Source organism: Bos mutus, chromosome 10, assembly GCF_027580195.1.
Source record: "Bos mutus isolate GX-2022 chromosome 10, NWIPB_WYAK_1.1, whole genome shotgun sequence".
In the NCBI taxonomy this organism is placed as follows: Eukaryota; Metazoa; Chordata; class Mammalia; order Artiodactyla; family Bovidae; genus Bos; species Bos mutus.
The window spans coordinates 41233165-41251167 of NC_091626.1; the positions used below are offsets into that span (position 1 = coordinate 41233165).

The 18003-nt window shown below is 36.0% G+C and overlaps 2 protein-coding genes across 4 annotated transcripts in view; one reads left to right on the forward strand and one right to left on the reverse strand.

Annotated features, from left to right (window-relative positions):
* Nucleotides 1-472: 472 nt before the first annotated feature.
* On the reverse strand, nucleotides 473-16160 carry SOCS4 (suppressor of cytokine signaling 4). Its single transcript, XM_005905049.2, has 2 exons — nucleotides 15895-16160; nucleotides 473-4187 (listed from the first exon to the last, which is right to left on the reverse strand). The coding sequence occupies exon 2, from the start codon at nucleotides 4093-4095 to the stop codon at nucleotides 2773-2775; it is 1323 nt and encodes a 440-aa protein (XP_005905111.1). The 5' UTR covers nucleotides 4096-4187; nucleotides 15895-16160; the 3' UTR covers nucleotides 473-2772.
* Nucleotides 16161-16267: 107 nt separating this feature from the next.
* Nucleotides 16268-18003, forward strand: part of WDHD1 (WD repeat and HMG-box DNA binding protein 1) — a 53678-nt gene continuing 51942 nt past the window's right edge. For all 3 annotated transcript variants that reach the window (XM_005905050.2, XM_070377801.1, XM_070377802.1), the window contains exons 1-2: nucleotides 16268-16349; nucleotides 16577-16669. In XM_005905050.2, the coding sequence (XP_005905112.1) occupies nucleotides 16593-16669 (77 nt within the window). In that variant the 5' untranslated portion in view covers nucleotides 16268-16349; nucleotides 16577-16592. The remainder of the gene's footprint in view (nucleotides 16350-16576; nucleotides 16670-18003) is intronic.

The following is an 18003-nucleotide window of genomic DNA, read 5'->3' on the forward strand; positions in this document are numbered from 1 at the left end:
CCCCTGAGGTGATGCCTAAATTCTTAATTTTAATATTTTATCGTTTCTTTTAGCCCCATCCGCTCTCACCAGTAAGCACTACATTTCCACCATGCTGAATGCTTTCTCGACTGAAATTTACACACTTTTCAAATGCTCAGTGTTCAACTTAGCTACAAAATTTATATTTATATATCTCCCCACATTGTTCCTCTCAAAATTTATACTCATTTACTTACACATAATTCCAGTAAGTATATTTTTAATGAGTTAATTTCTGAATGCTGAATGCTCTTTCAAATGTGTCCTCAAAAAGTCACTGAGAAAGACTTAACCTTTCTAAATTCCAATCGCTTCATGCTCTAAAGAATTCTTACTCTTCTTTTCCCTTCATGGTAATCAATTCCCTTCTCAAATCTTACATTTCTACTTTCCCGATTTCTTTTCACTGTAGCAAATACCAAAGGAAAAAATACAAACTGTTTCAGAGTAAATGAGTCTCTTTCCTGCTCTCATTTATTAGATCATCTGCTTCAAGGCTATATAAATGGCAGTATTTTGAAAATGTTAACAGCTATCAATACCTTGAAGTTGAAAAAAATAAGAAAGCAGAGAAAATATATCACAAGCAACCAGTTTGAATATATGAAAGGCTACTTAGATCTTGATTTTCATATAAATACTAATTTTTACCATTATAAAAGACAGCATATTTTCTTTTTCTTTATAAAATTACCTTTAACAGAATATTCATTAGCTAATCATTCCTTAGGTTTTTCTGTATTGATAAAAAGTTATCTTTAAAAGAAAAATATTTAAAACAATATTGTTTCATAGAAACAGAAAGTCTCAATATCAAATTCTGATAAAAAACTATAATTATGGGTAGAGTCTAACCATACTGTTAATTTTCTTCACCAAAGATGGATGTTTAGGAAGCATTATATTGGTAAATAAGATAAGCTTCTCAGTGATCTACAAAAGCGCCACAAGAAAGATGAGGTAGTATGAGACTGTCCAACTTTTGTAAAAGGGAAATATCATCTTTAGAAGAGAGATTTATCCTGACACTGATGTTGTTATCCTGAGCCTCATCACTGCTGAGAGAGGTGCTATTTTAGTAGCTAACCCTCACTGGAACCAAGACAATCTTGAGATCACTTGAGAAAAAAGGATGCTAGAAGATAATGGTAAGAGATTTTCTTGTTCAATTTTGTGATAACTGCTAAAAACTTATTTTAAAGCAATTAATTTTAAATGCCATCTTTATGTTAACAGCAGAACTGTAGGAAAGGGAAATGCTACTTCGACATAAAAGCAATACTTAAGAAACATCTAACTGGGAAATTTGAGTCAAATTTCTTTCAATCTAGGTAGAAACAGCTTCCTACTAGATAAACTAGCATCAAGAGATCAATTTACTATATTAAAAATGCTAATTTGTACAAAGGGGTAGACAACTCACCAGAAGAAGTAACTGTCTAGGAAATTTATTATTGATTCTTTAAAAAAGAAAAGTTAAATAGGCTATCACTTCATTTATATTATATTGGGATAATGTTTTCTAAAAAATGCTTCTCTGTTCTTGAGATGCTAAACTTAAAAATATTATACCCAGTGCCCAGTATTGTTCAGTATGGCATAAGCAATATAGCTCTCAAAATGTTTTCCTTTTTCTGAAGCCATACTAAAGATATGTTAGTTCTGAAAATAGGAATAGTTACCTGAAATCTGAAGATCAAAACCAGTATTAAGTTCCCTGAATACTAAGCTCCATGTTTACTTCTTGAATCCTTATTCAAGCTCAAGTCAAAATAATGGAAAACTACTTAGGTCTCTTTGGTTACCAATGGAAATTTGTGGCTGTTTATAAACTGTGGCATCTCTCCAAAGTAACAGGCTCAGTTTCTAAAAAAGAGCTAAGCAGAAGCAACAGTTCACAAGTCAATACAGAAAAAACCCCAGTTGCTTTATTATTTAGTAATTACTAGTTACTAATAGTAGTATCATTATTTTTAAAGCTTCCAGTGAGAAGGGAATAATACTTATGTTCTGAAGATGGTAACTCTTCCAAGTTTGAGAGAAAGATCTATTCAAGGAATAATAAATGACCATGCCACATTACAGAAGAATAAATTCACCTCTAAGATATCATGTCCTCATTTGATTCTTACTGACCTGATTAATCAAATTTAGTAATTCAGCTTTACAATTAATATTTAAAATGAAAACACATCAAGTTTGATTTGAAGCCATTTTGTTAACTTTTAACATCCCTATTAGTAAATTACAACACACACAGCTTTACCGAAGGCTTTTAAAACAAATGAAAGGATGATGTGGAAACTATATCTTATGTTAGGAATGCCAATGACATAGGTTAACAAAGCGTTTTATATGTTATATATAGGAAAAGAAACAATTATTTTTAAAGAAAAGTATGAAATACAGATTATTTAAATGTGTTTGCAATGCCTACAAACTTCAAATATCCCTGGATCATATTTAAGTTACAATTAAGAAAAGAAAAAAATTAAGTATACAATCTACATGGTAAAAACAAAAACCAAACCTGGTCAAAAATATCCATTAACCCCTAGTGTGTAACCATTATTATTGTTCAACAATTACTGTATCCTAATAAAAATAAACTGATCTGCAAGTAAAATTTAGGGCAGAAGTTTATTTTGGACTTCAACTGCCCTTGTAGAAAAATTCAAAGTGGTATAATAAGAAAAATAAAGTATTAAATGAAAATACATATATAACCACTCCCTTGTTCCTACCCTTTTTCTAGCATTGTTGTTCTGGTGCATCAATCCTGAGTACTCTAACTTTTGATTTATAGTGATATTCCTTCAGATATAATTTCATGGAAGAAGGAATTGGAAGGGCATCAATGCCATCGTAAGTTGTACAGTTACAAATAACTGTTCTGCATATATGCTGCAGGGAAAAGGGGAAAGTCCGAATTAAAGGAGTGGATAAAAGTGGTTCGAAGAACATACAGGCACTCGGGTCCTTATAATGCTCTAGGAGCCCAGTAATGTCAGGCGAATGGAAGACACAAGGATCATGTGCATCAAAGCTAAAGTTGTGATTCCACTGTTCAATTCTAGCGTGAAGAGAACGACTATAGCGTCTAAAACTAACAGAGAATAAATAGTCTTCCTGTGCTGAATCTCGCAGTAAAAAGGTGCCTTCTGGTTTTCCTTCTAGTAGAGCTTCAGCTGCATATTTATCCATAACACCCCAGTAACATGGATTATTATTGATCTGAAGGAGGTCTGGTACAAGACAGTGGACATAATCAATCTGAGTATGGTACTTGGGAGGTGTTTCCAGTTGCAGGATTTCTTCATCAATTTCCCATTTGGGTTTGTTTCTTTTCCGGGAACTTGTGCAAAGTGTTATAATTTCATCATCTGAATCCATGTCACTATCTTCTATGCTGTTATTTGAAGCCAGGTTCACTATAGAGTCAGTCCCAGGACCACCTCTACCCGAAGAATTGTTACTGGTTATGACACAGGGCTGAACACTGGTATGTGAGAAGCAGCTGACCTCTTCCATGTTTCTTCGTTGTTTTAGCTGACCATCCCTCAATTCGCTCTGAGACAAGTCTGTGCTTACCCATTCATCTGATTTGGGACTTATAGGAGCAGTGTGTCGTTTAATAAAATGCCACCTAAAGGCTAAATCTGATCGAGGTGGGAACGGACACTTATCTAACATGAGTTCACTGATATGAATTTTTCTTTTAGATGGAAGCCCTGAAGAGTGCCGACTACTACAATTCTTTATTGGAAAACACTGCCCCACAGCATCTTGCAGTTTCTGTTTAAGAGATCGGCCTAAAAATCTATGCCCACAGGAATGATCTAAATCCAACTCGATAGATGAACAGCTGTGCTTCCTTTCTTGGCTCCTTAAAGGAACTTCAGTTTTCTCGACAGCACTCACTGTTTCAGCATCTGAACAACTTTCACTCTTTTTTGACCAAGATAACTTCTTTCCACTCCACACATAACCATCCTTTCTGTCAGCACTTCGACTCCGGCTAGTTTTGGGCCTTACATCTACATTTTTACTATTACTTTCACTATTTTCTGCCATTTTAACAAACTGTCCACAAATTCCAGTGTTATAAATAATGCTTTTTCAATTTTTCCAGTAGAATATTTCTTCTGGGTACTTTCTGGATGTATCTAAGGAAAAAAAATAAAGATCATTAATTGTCATTAACATTGCATAGTTTATATATCAAGTCCCAATTATATACAAGATGAAAAGGGATAATACACTTTTTTTTGGTTTTTTAAAAATTAATTTATTTTAATTGGAGGCTAATTACTTTATAATATTGTAGTGGTTTTTGCCATAGATAATTAATATAGTTTTTCAAAAAAGTACTGGAAATGTTGGAAGGCAGTTCCAAGATATTTTGTTCTCATTTAAATAAACTACTTTACCATATACTAATAATTCTATAGTGCCATTGAGTCAAGAATCTGAGTTTCTTTCCCATAGCTACTTGTCAATGTGAATCAAAAAAGCTAAGCATCCTGTCAGCCAAAATATATGTCTGAAATGTTAACAATTTCTGGTTTATTTTTTAATTTCACAGCAGACCAGGGAATTCTTTGTCAGAGATGAGAAAACTATGAGCTGGTATTTAACTATCACTACCCTCCTGGGTTCGATCCCTAGGTTGGGAACCTGAAGAATTCCATGGACTCTACAGTCCATGGGATTGCAAAGAGTCAGACATAACTAAGCGACTTTCACTTTCACCCTCCTTGTAGGCTTCCTCAGTGGCTCAGTGGTAAAGAATCTGTCTGCAGTGTAGGAGACACGGGTTCAATCCCTGGGTCAGGAAGATCCCCTGGAGAAGGAAATGGCAACCTGCTTCAGTATTCTTGTTGGGAAAGCCCACAGACAGAGGAAGCTGGGAGGCTAAGCCCACAGAATCACAAGAGTCAGACATGACTGACTTAGTGACTAGACAACAACAACAACCTTCCTTCTCTCTCGTTTTTTTTTTTTCTTTCATTTTCTTTTCTACTGATTGAAAATATGAACAATTTTAAGTTATAAAAGCTGTTAAGAATTTATTAAATAAATAATCAGCACTGAACAGTAGAAACGTCATGCAAGAATTCCCAACGTAATTTTTGTCAACTCATTTAAATATTTGGTCAATTTCACTATTAGTCTACATGGTGTGTGGAAAATTTGGAATTGGATAAAAATTTGTTATTTTACACACACACATACACACACACACACTTATATATTCTTCCTGATAATTTCAAAAAAACAAAGTTCTATAGGGCAATGCCTTTCCTATGAAATTGGGTAGATAGCCTAAAATTTATAATGTAAACAAATTTTTAAAATTAATAGTAATGATTGGTCATAGATAAAAACTACTTAGCTATTATTAGATGGAATAAGATTTAAGTCCAAGTTTGGGGGGAGGGATTTTATAATCTCAAATATTTTATAAATGGATATTGAATTTTATAATTAAGAAAATCGGTTGTACTCAATATTCTCAACCATCCCAACAGTTAAGTAATGTTGAGAGCTACCAAAATCCATTTTCATAGCAGTAGAGTTTGAAATAAGCATCTGCAATGGCAAATATGATTGGGACGTGCTTAAAAGTATGAACTAATGATAAAGGCTTGCCATATAAAGTTGTTGTTGTTGTTTAATCGCTAAGTTGTGTTTTACTCTTTGCAACCCCATGGACTGTAGCCTGCTATGGTATTTTCCAGGCAAGAATACTCGAGTGGGTTGCCATTTTCTTCGTCAGAGGATCTTCCTGACCCAGGGATTGAACCTGCACCTCCTGCGTTGGCCGGCAGATTCTTTACCACAGAATCACCAGGGAAGCCCTTGTCATATGAAGTACCTGATTACTAAACAAAGAATAGCATCAGGTGATTATACTTATTGTTTTGATTTAGTGAGCTCACTGGTACATAATCATTTAAAATTCACAGAGAAAAAATATTTTAAAATCTAAATTTGAAAGAAACATCATCACTTAGTATACCAAATTATATTTAACAGTATGCTTTGGTTGTTCATTGACTAAATTCCACTGAACAAAAATAAACAGGCAGAAGCTACAGAGTACGCTGAACAATATGAGGTCATTGATCAGAAAAGTCTCTTATTACTAAGAGCTTACACTTATACTTTTCAAGATTAAAAAAATTAAATAAGCGCCCCAAGCAGATATTTTTTTGTTAATATTACATACTTTCAACTTTTTTATTCAATGTGATAATGTGAAAAGTATATTATGTAAAATTTAAAATATCTAGTGTTTTTATTTACTTTAAAAATATCAAAGAGCAGATTATTAATTCTAAGGTCAACTTTACTCCACTGCATATAAACATGCTCATCTTCCTGTTATCAGAGCTAATTCCACACCTCTGCTCTTGATGACATTCCCACCTTTACCAGGGTCTGCTTTCATCACTCTCTTCAAAAACAACCAAGTCTCCTACAAACTCTTTTGGTGATTCCAATACTTTCTTTAGTTATAATTACTGCTATCCATATTAAATTTCTAAATGAATAGCTGATTTCCCCTCAAAAAGAAAATAGCTTTGGTTTTTTTCTAATTATAAAAGAAATAATGATGCAGTTTAAAAATGGCTAAGTGAAAATCTTTTTGCTCCACTTTTCTCTCAGAAATCAGCCCAAAACAAGGGAAAATGAGCAATAAAAACACAAATCTCATCTTCAATGAAACTATCATGTATCTATAACCTGAGTGACAAAATACAAGGACAGAAAACAGAGGAGCAATGACTGACTCAGCAGTGGAGAGGTTGGTGACACCAGGCACAGAGGCAATGTTAATGAGAAGACAACAGAGCAGGCAAAGTCCAGGACACTCAGAGGCACCAGATTCTACAGAAAGTATGTATGGAGAACAGTTCAGAAAAATGGGGAAGCAGGTTGAAAATTTGTGTTAGGGCAGTTAGATCTCTCTGGTTCTTACTCTCATACTTAGAGGAGATAGGATTTTATTATTTGGAGAAATTGAACCAGAAAGGCTCAAGACTTTGGATACCAGACATAGTAAGGATAGATGGGAGGCCTGGGACTAAAATCAGAAAGTTCCCTGCTCCATTCTTCCATCCAACTTCCAGAATTCCAGTGGTCAAACTTACACCTCCCTAATAAGAGATTGGACAGTACTAAACTGGAGAAACAGAATAACCAAAGAGAAAAGATCTATAGATTCTGGTAACTGGAAATCCTCCAATAAAAAGCTGGAGGGACACCCAGGCATTCTGTGAGGCTCATCCATCCATAAGCCATGCCTGCTTACTTGTACTTTCAGACAGCATTGTTGTGCTTCATTTACTCTAGATTATGATAGGTTACTAGACTTTTGAGGAAAGCCTTTAAAATAAACAAGTTACTAAAACACAAAGAACTTGGAGGGAAAAAGTAACCATGAAAGTAATGAGAAATAAAATAGATTTTGTACTAGCCATATGACCTTAAAATCTCAGTTTCTTCATCTATAAAATGGAGACACTGATGCTATATATTTCATTAGGCTAGTAGGAATTAGAAGAAATAAGGTATGTAAAATACATATGTAGCTCAGATTCTAAATGGAGCAAGTATACAATAAAGGTTAACATTTCTTTTTTAAAAAAGAAACAGATATTACATATGTTGTTTTATTATAGCACCCAAGACAGTTTTATAGAAATAGTTCATAAGTAAAGAAATCACTGAAATACCTCTGTCTCTAGCCCAGTGCTAACTATAGTTTATGAGCACATATAACTTTCAGGATGATAGCTAACCTTTCAAAATAAAAAAGGATTAATAAGCTAGACATTGCTAAAACTCAACAGACTATGAAGCTAAGAACAATTTGACGTTTTCCACCAGAGAACTGACTTCCAGCCTCACTCAAAACAAGTTTAAATGCTAACAAAACAGATTTATTTTGGTAAGGCTTACCAACCTGTACATAATAGGAGTAATCAATTAAGTATCTCTGGATTTTAGGTTAACTGTTCTTACATATACTATTGCTACAGGTATCCAAAAAATAAAGTGAAAAATACCATTGTCCTAGATGAATTTTCCATACCTGCACTTAAAGAGTTAATGCACAGAAAATCTTCTGACTGGTTATCTTTTGGTATCTAAGCACTATAGCCTTATATAAATTTTACATAGCTATTCTTTTGACAGATGACTCAGTTCATGCTTCAGAAGTTCCACTTTTTATAAACTTATGGAAAAAAATGTATTTGGTAAAATATACCATATCAATGGGTTTCCCTTGTAGCTCAGTGGGTAAAGAATCTGGCCTGTAGTGCAGGAGACCTGGGTTTGGTTCTTGGGTCGGGAAGATCCCCTGCAGAAGGAAATGGCAACCCACTCCAGTATCCTTGCCTAGAAAATCTCACGGACACAGGAGCCTGGTGGGCTGCAGTCCATAGGGTCGCAAAGAGCTGGGCACGGCTGAGTGACTAAAACTTACTTACTTACCATATTGATATATTGGCCAGAATGCCACTTAATGTTGTAGTCTTCAAAGTAGGAAGAAAATTTAACTTGTATTTATACTTGTCTAAAAATTAGAAAACTCTATTAATATTGAATATATGATTGGCAATGTTCCCATTACTCATTGTGAGATGGGTACTTGTCTGATGAGGTGTTTTCTGGGGGGAGGAGTGGGAGCTCCAAAAAGCTAAGTACTTGATGGCAACCCTCTCCATTTCTTTGTGCACTTTTAGTGGATCACAACTGCTTCCATGTTGTTGGAATACATTTGTGGATTATATTATCTTACATAAGAGAATCTTTACAATATTTGTGAATAGACATGACCATGGAAATTCTACTAACACAAAGTTTGCTAGTTATCTCAGGGCAGAGTTCTATCACTCAGTTGTTTCCAACTTTGTTTCCAACTCTTTGTGACCCCATGGACAGCAGCATGCCAGGCTTCCCTGTCCTTCACCATCTCCCAGAGCTTGCTCAAACTCATGTCCACTAAGTCAGTGATACCATCCAACCATCTTGTCCTCTGTCATCCCCTTTTCCTCCTGCCTTCAATCTTTCCCAGCATCAGGGTCTTTTCTAATGAGTTGGCTTTTTTTTTCATCAGGTGGCCAAGTAGTGGAACTTCAGCTTCAGCATCAGTTCTTCCAATGAATATTCAGGACTTATTTCCTTTAGGAATGACTGGTTTGATCTCCTTGCAGTACAAGAGACTCTCAAGAGTCTTCTCCAACGCCACAGTTCAAAAGCATCAATTCATCGGCGTTCAGCCTTTTTGTGGTTCAGCTCTAACATCCATACATGACTACTGGAAAAACCATAGCTTTGAATAGATGCACCTTTGTTGGCAGTGATGGCTCTTCTTTTTAATACTCTATCTAGGTTTGTCATAGCTTTTCTTCCAAGGAGCAAGCATCTTTGAGTTCCATGGCTGCAGTCACCATCTGCGGTGATTTTGGAGCCCAAGAAAATAAAGTGTGTCTCTGTCTGTGCTCTTTCCCCATCTATTTGCCATGAAGTGATGAGACTGGATGCCATGATCTTATTTTTTTGAATATTGAGTTTTAAGCCAGCTTTTTCACTCTCCTCTTTCACCTTCATTAAGAAGCTCTTTAGTTCTTTGCTTTCTGCCACAAGAGTGGTACCATTTGCGTATCTGAGGTTGTTGCTATTTCTCCCAGCAGTCTTGATTCTGGCTGTGCTTCATCCAGCTCGGCATTTTGCATGATGTACTCTGCATATAAGTTAAATAAGCAGGGTGACAACACATAGCCTTGACATACTCCTTTCCCAATTTTGAATCAGTCTGTTCCATGTCCAGTTCTAACTTGCTTCTTGACCTGCAAACAGATTTCTCAGGAGGCAGGTAAAGTGGTCTGATATTCCCATCTCTTTAAGAATTTCCCACAGTTTAGTTGCTAATATTATAAGACAAGTTATATATTTTTCTTTTTCAAAATGACAAGTGTTCTTAGTTTGATGACCTTTATTGGGATAATAAGCAGCTCTGAGAAGTTACTTAACAGATACATTAAGAAAAAAGGCAAGACAAAATATTTAACTGGCTATTTATGGTTTAGGTAACATCAGAATTACTACTGAGAAAGTAACTGCTTAAAAAAAAAAGGCTATGGAGAAAGCTTTTTAGAAAAAGAAGATATTCAGAATTTCCTTCACTATTACATGATTTTGTTACAATAAGATAAAAATGTATATAAACTCTTGCATCTTTACACTTAAAACACATGGCAGAAGATCTAATCTCTTCTGAAAGTTGCATTAAACCAAAATGCACAATATTAAAAAATTCAATTACATTTCTCTCAATAAAAATAACATTAGTTTTTAGTGAAAAAAATTTATTTTTAAAGAGTAAAAATGAGTTTTAAAAAAACGTTCTGGTGTCTTGCCAAACGTTTGTCTATACACATAAAGTCTGAGTGTTAAAAAACAGTGTAAGGTTCTGAATCTTAATGAGTCCCCTCAACCCTATCATTAATAGTTGGAGTTTTACATAAACTTTGTAAAAATGAAGTAGAAGATGAGATACAAAGTGAAAAAAAGAAGTGGCTTTACAACCATTTTTATGTAGTATAGAAATCAAAGATGATATCTTGAAAAATGTTGACAAATCAACAGTCTTTCTTAGTAACTGCGAAGAAACTTTTCTTTTTTTAAGAGAGTCAAAGAATCACTTGGGAGAAGGTTGCTTTGACTCTTGATTCAATAATTTTTTATGAAGGCATCTAAGTTACAATACCTTGGGGACTACACAGTGACATTTTTAAAATCATTATTTCTTAATGAGGAAGTGGCAAGTGTCTAAAGTAAGTTTATATAAAAGCCTTTTTCAAGAAATCAAGTTCCCAGATTCACTAGCCATTTGATCCCAGGTTCTACAATCAACTGCACAGATAGCGATAAAAGACTGAATACCCAAAGTGACCATCCTAGACTAACAACAGATTTAAATGACATTTAGTTAGTTCTCTTGAATAAGGCTGGAAAGATGATTTTAATTCAAATTTCCATTGAAAACTGTTGTAAAAGTAAATAAAGGGTTAAACCTCATTTATCTAGAAACTTCATTTGTATTCTCTATGATGTTAGATAACAGAGGATTATTGTATATATTAATTAGTCATTGAACTACTATGTCCACAATGCTGATGTCTATTTAAGACCAGAATTCATGTAAGTATTAAATTTGACCTTATAAAGAATAATTTACTATACTATATAAAGAATTCCCAGATAAATTATTATTCTGGTAGTAATTTCCTTATTAAATCTATTATTCCAAAGTTTACCTGCTATTATGTGTCCCAAAACTCCTTGAATGCATTCTGATCATAGTCCATGATATTTAAATTGGATTCTGTGGGTCAGAGTCCTTGATATTTGATCATAGGCTAATATTTGTGTTGGATTCTAAGGAAACACTTAAGAGTCCACAAATGGAATATCCTGGATAGTATACGACAGATAAATTCCTCAGAATGTTAATCAAAAAACATGCAAAATGTTTTTTTCAAATGTTTAAGAGAGAAACATCTGAACTATAAGTGTTTTTTCCTCATTACCAAAGCAATATAGGTTCATTTTCCAGTAAATATTTTAAAGTACCTCTTTTTCAATGCTAACAAGCCATGGCTCAGGGGACTTAACTGATTTGGAAAAAGAGAAAACAAAACACAAATAAACACACACTGATTGGCACCACTATACCCTTTCTTCCCTTCTCCAAACATTCTTCACTTAATTTCCTACATTTTGCTTATACCAGTGTTCCCCAATCTGAACTTCTGTGTACACTAGTGCTAAAAGGTATTAATACGTGTTCTATAGAATTGGAAGTTTCATTATCAAACTAGTTTGGAAATCACTTCCCCACTGAAAGATAGCAAAAGGTTCCAAGAGGTCCTTTGGTTAAGAAACCTGATTAGGCCACAGTTTCCTATACTTAACTCAAAGTAAACCCTTTTTGTGGAACAAACTGTGGAAGAAACATTAACTTGGGCTAACATTAAAATGAAGGTACATTATGGTATGCAAGCTAAAGAGAAATGTCTAGGACCTGTCACTGAAGAGGGTTAATTTAGGGTGAAGAGGAACAGAAAACTAAAGGCTGGCACTACAAACTTCTAAAAGCACAAGAACCTTAACAGAATTTTAGAAATCAGAATGCTTAAGATACTTGATTGTGACTCTCAGAGAATAAATTGGATTGTACAGATATATTTTTTCCTTTCAATTTATAATTTTTTAATTATAAAAATAATATATGCATATTTTAAAATATAGGAAACATTCAGGAAAGTTCAAAAAGGAGGGGAAAAGACTGTAATTCAATTACCTAGAAGCAATCAATTTAGACATTTTGGCCAATTTCCTTGCAGTCTTTCTTCCTATGAGTGTAATTTGGTCTAAGAGAAAGTTTTTAAGTTTTAAAGGTCCCTAAAAAATTAACAATCTAGTTTTTGACTATATCATATTTAAAAATGAAGCATGGTGCAGATGAAATAGCATGAGTTGCTAAATCATTAAACATGATCTAAAATTCAGACTCTGTCACTTACTAGCTGTCTCTCCTGAGTTTTAAAATCTCATTCAGCTTCAGTGTTCACATTATTAAATCTGGATAATGCCAGCTGCCTCATGTTTTTACTGCCAGGGTTAAAATGTATGAAAATAGCATACATTGAGCTTAATGAGAATATGTATTACATTCTGCAATATGTTATGTTTTCTCAGAACCTTCCATGTAGAATGAGCTAATTTCAAAAAATAAGAGCTAGGAAAGTGGCAATAAGGAAAAAGAATGAAAGGAAACACAGGCTACATAAAAGGCTAGAAAATCCACACAAAAACATATCTCAAAAATCTGAGGCTGAGGATGCTTCATCATTTCTGAAATATCATAAAGCTCTTTCTTTTACTCCTGATATTAAACATGCTCTTTTTAAAAAAGTTTTAAAGTTTCAAGTTCTTGAAAAATATTATGGGTGTAAATAATGAAACTTAATTATAAAAAATCTGTAGTTTCTTACAAGCTTAGTAAATCAATTTCAACAGAAATAGTAGGCAAAGTTTTTTTCTTTTAACTGATCATAGATTCTTCTTTTCATGGCTTTATGATAATTATATATGCTTACATTTAAGCCTAGGTAACAAGTTTTACATACAAACTAGTATAATGTTATTCTAGACTTAAAATTGCCTTCATATTCTGATAAAACTAAATTCTAAGTTTTATGGCAACAGTTATGACTTGGAGAGCCAGTCTGGCAGACTACTTGGATCAGAAGTAAAAGATCTATTTCTAGTTCTGACACATGGTTAGGTGTGTGACTTCTGACAACTCATCACCTTACTGAGCCTTGATATTTTTTTATTGATAAAACAATGATTATATCTATTTTGCGGTGGTAAGGATCCACTGTCATTGTAACAACACAGGAGTCAAATACTAGCTGTCCTTAGCCAGTGGAATTGGGTAGGTTGAGAGAAGGTCTTTCACTGTATCCACTTTAATACCTTAAAAGTTTATACATATGCAAGTATTATTTACCCCCAAAATAAATTAAATAGGCTGGTAAGTTTGACACTTTCAGAGATACAAAAATCTTCAGATTTCTAAACTGTCTTAATATTTTTTTTACTCTGTTCTCAGTTTTGTTATTACTCTCTTCTTCTAACCTTATCTTTCATAAGATTAATAATTTTTATATCTAATACATATTTTATTAAAAAGGAATTTTAAACATTCCTCCCATAAGGCAATATTGATAAGCCTCCTGGATAAACTAAGATTATGTGATATTATTATTTATATAGGTAATACTGCCACAGTAGAATGGTAATATACTCATGTTTTCTTACCCTATTGTCCTTGAGAACAACAATATTTGTGAACCTAAGGGTAGTATCAATGGTCACCACAGAGCAAAGCTAACTAACCTTCACTGCAGCTGAAGCTGCGACCTTGGCATCATTTACAGTGAGTTCATTTAGCTATTCACTCCTATGAGACATGCACTGCTATGATAAATTCATTTGGAAAACTCTGACAGCCACATCAGTGGCAGACAACAGCACTGGTTTCTTTTTTAAAATCTACATTATCTTAAATCACCAGGCAATGTTTACTAAGATTCAAGTTATACACATTTCATCACCACACCATTGTCTTGTATGTATTAGCTGAATGTTTGTTTCCCTCAACAACATCATGAATTAACTGAAGACGTTAAAATTCTTTTTAAAATTTGACTGAAAAATGGAAATGTGAAAACACATTGGCAAAAGCAAGAATACACCTTTTAATGTTCAAAAAAATTTACTGAATAGTGATTCAAACAACTCCATTTTGAATGAACCATTAAATGCCCACCCAAAGTACCCCATTAATAACACAAGACAATTTACTTTTATACATTCATGAGTATCTTCTATCTACTATAACAATTCTATGGAAATAGATGTCATCTTCATTTTAGAGATGAGGAATCTGACGTTCAGAAAAAGTAAAGAAGCATATTCAAGGTCACACAACGAGTAACTGTGAGAGTCAAAATTAAAATCTAGGTTTGTTCAGCTTTAAGGCCCAAGCTTATTCCATACATTTTAAATCTGTAAAAAAACAAAGCAAAACATATACATATACACATTTTTCTTTAACCTATGAATCAAATGGCTTGATTGCTAAGGCAGAGTTAAAGGAGAGAAGCGCGAACACCATTCATAGTTTTAAAGTCACATGGTGTTACAGATTTTATAGTTAGAGCATTTGATACCTACAAAGCTTGTTCCAAATTTGCAGATTCTTCTTATGCTGAGCTCTGAAAAGTACTACACTGAAATATATTATCGGACTTAGTCTCGAACCCCATAGTCAATGCAATGATATTTACTTGGATTAAAAAAAAAAACACCACAAACTAGAAATCGTTCTATCTAAACAATGAAACATCTCCGGACAAAAATTAAGTCACTCGGAAAGAATCATCTCAGGAATCTTTTGCTCTTGTGTAAAAACAATAGGTTGGTTATTTCCCCACAAATCCCAAGTTCTTTTCAGCCAATCACTCTTCATTTGGAGCCTTAGTACTTAAAGCAACACCTTACACAATGCCAACGCGGTAAGAACAATACCACGGTTTGTCTAAATGTGTTTGCAACTTTCCCCAATGAAACTAGACTGAAAAACAATGGGGAAAACTCTACAAAGGAAAAACGTTTCACTTATGTCATAATCAAAATCCGACTGAGATTAGAAGGTGGGTACCACAAAAAAATATCAGTTGTGAAGGTTTTCATGAGAGATCGGTCTCCCAACATGGAGATCGTGAAGATCCAACCAAAGCATAAATTTAATGGCCAAGACCTTAGCAAAGACTGCAAGGATCCAATGAAGTATTCAACAATACACTTTAGCTCTTCTTTTATAGATATAAAAGAAGATATGCACTTCATTGAACTTTAGGTGGAGTCTGAATAGGGAAACACGAATTACTTCAAGGGACACATGTACAATGTCCTATAGAACGAGCATTAATGTACCAGCCGCACCTCCAGGAATCGTGAACTGAGATTAAGTCTTCTCTCCTTCACCGCTATAGAAATGACAAGATGAAGGCGTCGAGGATGCCAAGATTAAAGGCTTGAAAAGGGTCTCGTCTTCCTTTTCTTTAAAGAACAAGCCCAGACATTTCATTCTCTAGCCCGGTCCCAAGGAGGGGCTGGACCCGTTCAGGGACCCGGATATGGCTGCCAGTGAGGAGCGCCAGCAAAGTAGAAGCAGACCCCGAGAGGGCAAGGCCAAGCAGAAACCACCCTTCCCCCACTCACCTCTCGGAACGCAGTTTAACAGGGGCTATCCTTGTAACTGCCGCCATCACCACCGCCATCACTCTGGGTATTCGCTGAGGTGGAGAAGGGAGGCCCAGCCACTCCGGCACCTCATGTAAGTCCTACGAGGCGATTGTCGGTCTGCAAGCCCCCATCCTGAGGTGCCGGGTTCTCATCGCAGACATCGCACTCACCGCCTCCACCTGCTCCGCCGGCACTGCCACCACTTCCGTGTTCGGCTCCCTCCCTTTCTTCCTCACTCCCCCAGCAACCGGCTTTTTCCCGAGCGGCGTGCGCGCCGCTGACGCCACCGCCCGGCGTCCCGGGTCTGGACCGCGCTGGGAGTGGGCGGGCCAGCGCAGGCGCAGTGTGGGACCACGCCGAGCGCGGGAAGCGCCAGCGCCGGCGCTCGCTCCCCCGTCCCTTTCCTCGGCTGTGGAGGTTCGGTCCTCTAGGTGAGTCTCCCCTCGCTGGCCTCGTCCGTGCGGCCCATCGAAGACAAGCGTGTTCTCTTCCTGCCTATGTCGGACGGACCCTTCGCTATATCCTATTTGCGCCCCTCGGGTGGGGGTAAGGGGCTGCCGAGGGCGTGTCCCGCAGAAGACTGACCTCCCTTCTTTACGATCAGCCCCCGGCTTTCTTGTCCTTTAAAATAATACTAACTTTTATAAAACATTTTCAGATAAGTAAAGGAAAAAATGCCTGCCACACAGAAGCCCATGAGATACGGACACACAGAGGGACACACAGATGTCTGTTTTGATGATTCTGGGAGGTAAGGTACTTTGAGAACCAAAAACGAGGTTTCAGGTGTGAATATTCGTTATTATTCTTTGTCATGTAACTAGTGCTGCGTAAAATGGCTCATCCACATAGAAATAAGGTTGAAATGCAAAATGGCACATGTGTCGTCCATAGATTTACTGTTTCATTCAGCCCAGCATGGTTTTAGTATATCAAGAAAGCTAAGGAGTGTGAAATCTTACTTCCAGAGGAATTGGAAAGATACGAGCTTTCCCCCACATTCCCCTTTATGCATCTCACATTATTAGTTATTTTGCCAGAATGCTAGCTGCCTGATTGTCAAATTTAGTGTTTAATTCAAACTTTTTGGAGGGCCTTTTGTGATACTCTTTGCTTTTTAAAACTGTTTGAAACATTTTGATAGGCTTCCCCCGCCCCAACGTATTTCCTCTGCTTGATTCCTAATTTGTGATATTTTGTCAGGATTATTCTAGTCCCTTGGAGGGGTATAATCCTAATTAACAGTCTACACTCGGAATAGGAAAGAGTTTTACTTGAGCCAAACTAAAGACTATAGCCCAGGAGACGCAGATTAAAGAAGCACTTGAATTGTGTTCTGTTGAACTACAAAATGAAGGACACTTATAACAGCACAAATTGCAAAATTGCATGAGTAGTTTGTCAGAATTATGATTGGTGTGGGCAAGAAGTAAGGGTGCTTGTTAAGTAAGGATTAGTTGGAGTCCAGTATGATTGTATAGTTATAAGGTTGCAGTTGGCAGCTGCTAGCAGATACTGTTTTGAGAACAGCTGGTGATATCCTTGAATCTGATACAGTTCAGAAAATTCAAATTCTCAGCAATTCAGGAATGTATTTGAAACCATATCCACAATGGCCACCCAGCTCTAATTTGAATGCCTGAGTTACAATTAGTCCATTTTAATTTTTCAACATATTCTTTTTTTAATCGGTTAAAGCAGGTGTACAGTGTATATTTGACAGGCCATAAGGCAGGTTGGCAGTGGCACCCCACTCCAGTACTCTTGCCTGGAAAATCCCGTGGACGGAGGAGCCTGGTAGGCGGCAGTCCATGGGGTCACTAAGAGTCGGACACTGAGCGACTTCACTTTTCACTTTCATGCATTGGAGAAGGAAATGGCAACCCACTCCAGTGTTCTTGCCTGGAGAATCCCAGGGACGGGGGAGCCTGGTGGGCTGCCGTCTATGGGGTCACACAGAGTCGGACATGACTGAAGTGACTTAGCAGCAAGGCAGGTTGATATAAGTAGTGTGGAGTTTAAGTTAAATCATGTATAAGCCACAGTGTTTTCCCCATATCTCACTGTGTGAATATCTCTCACATC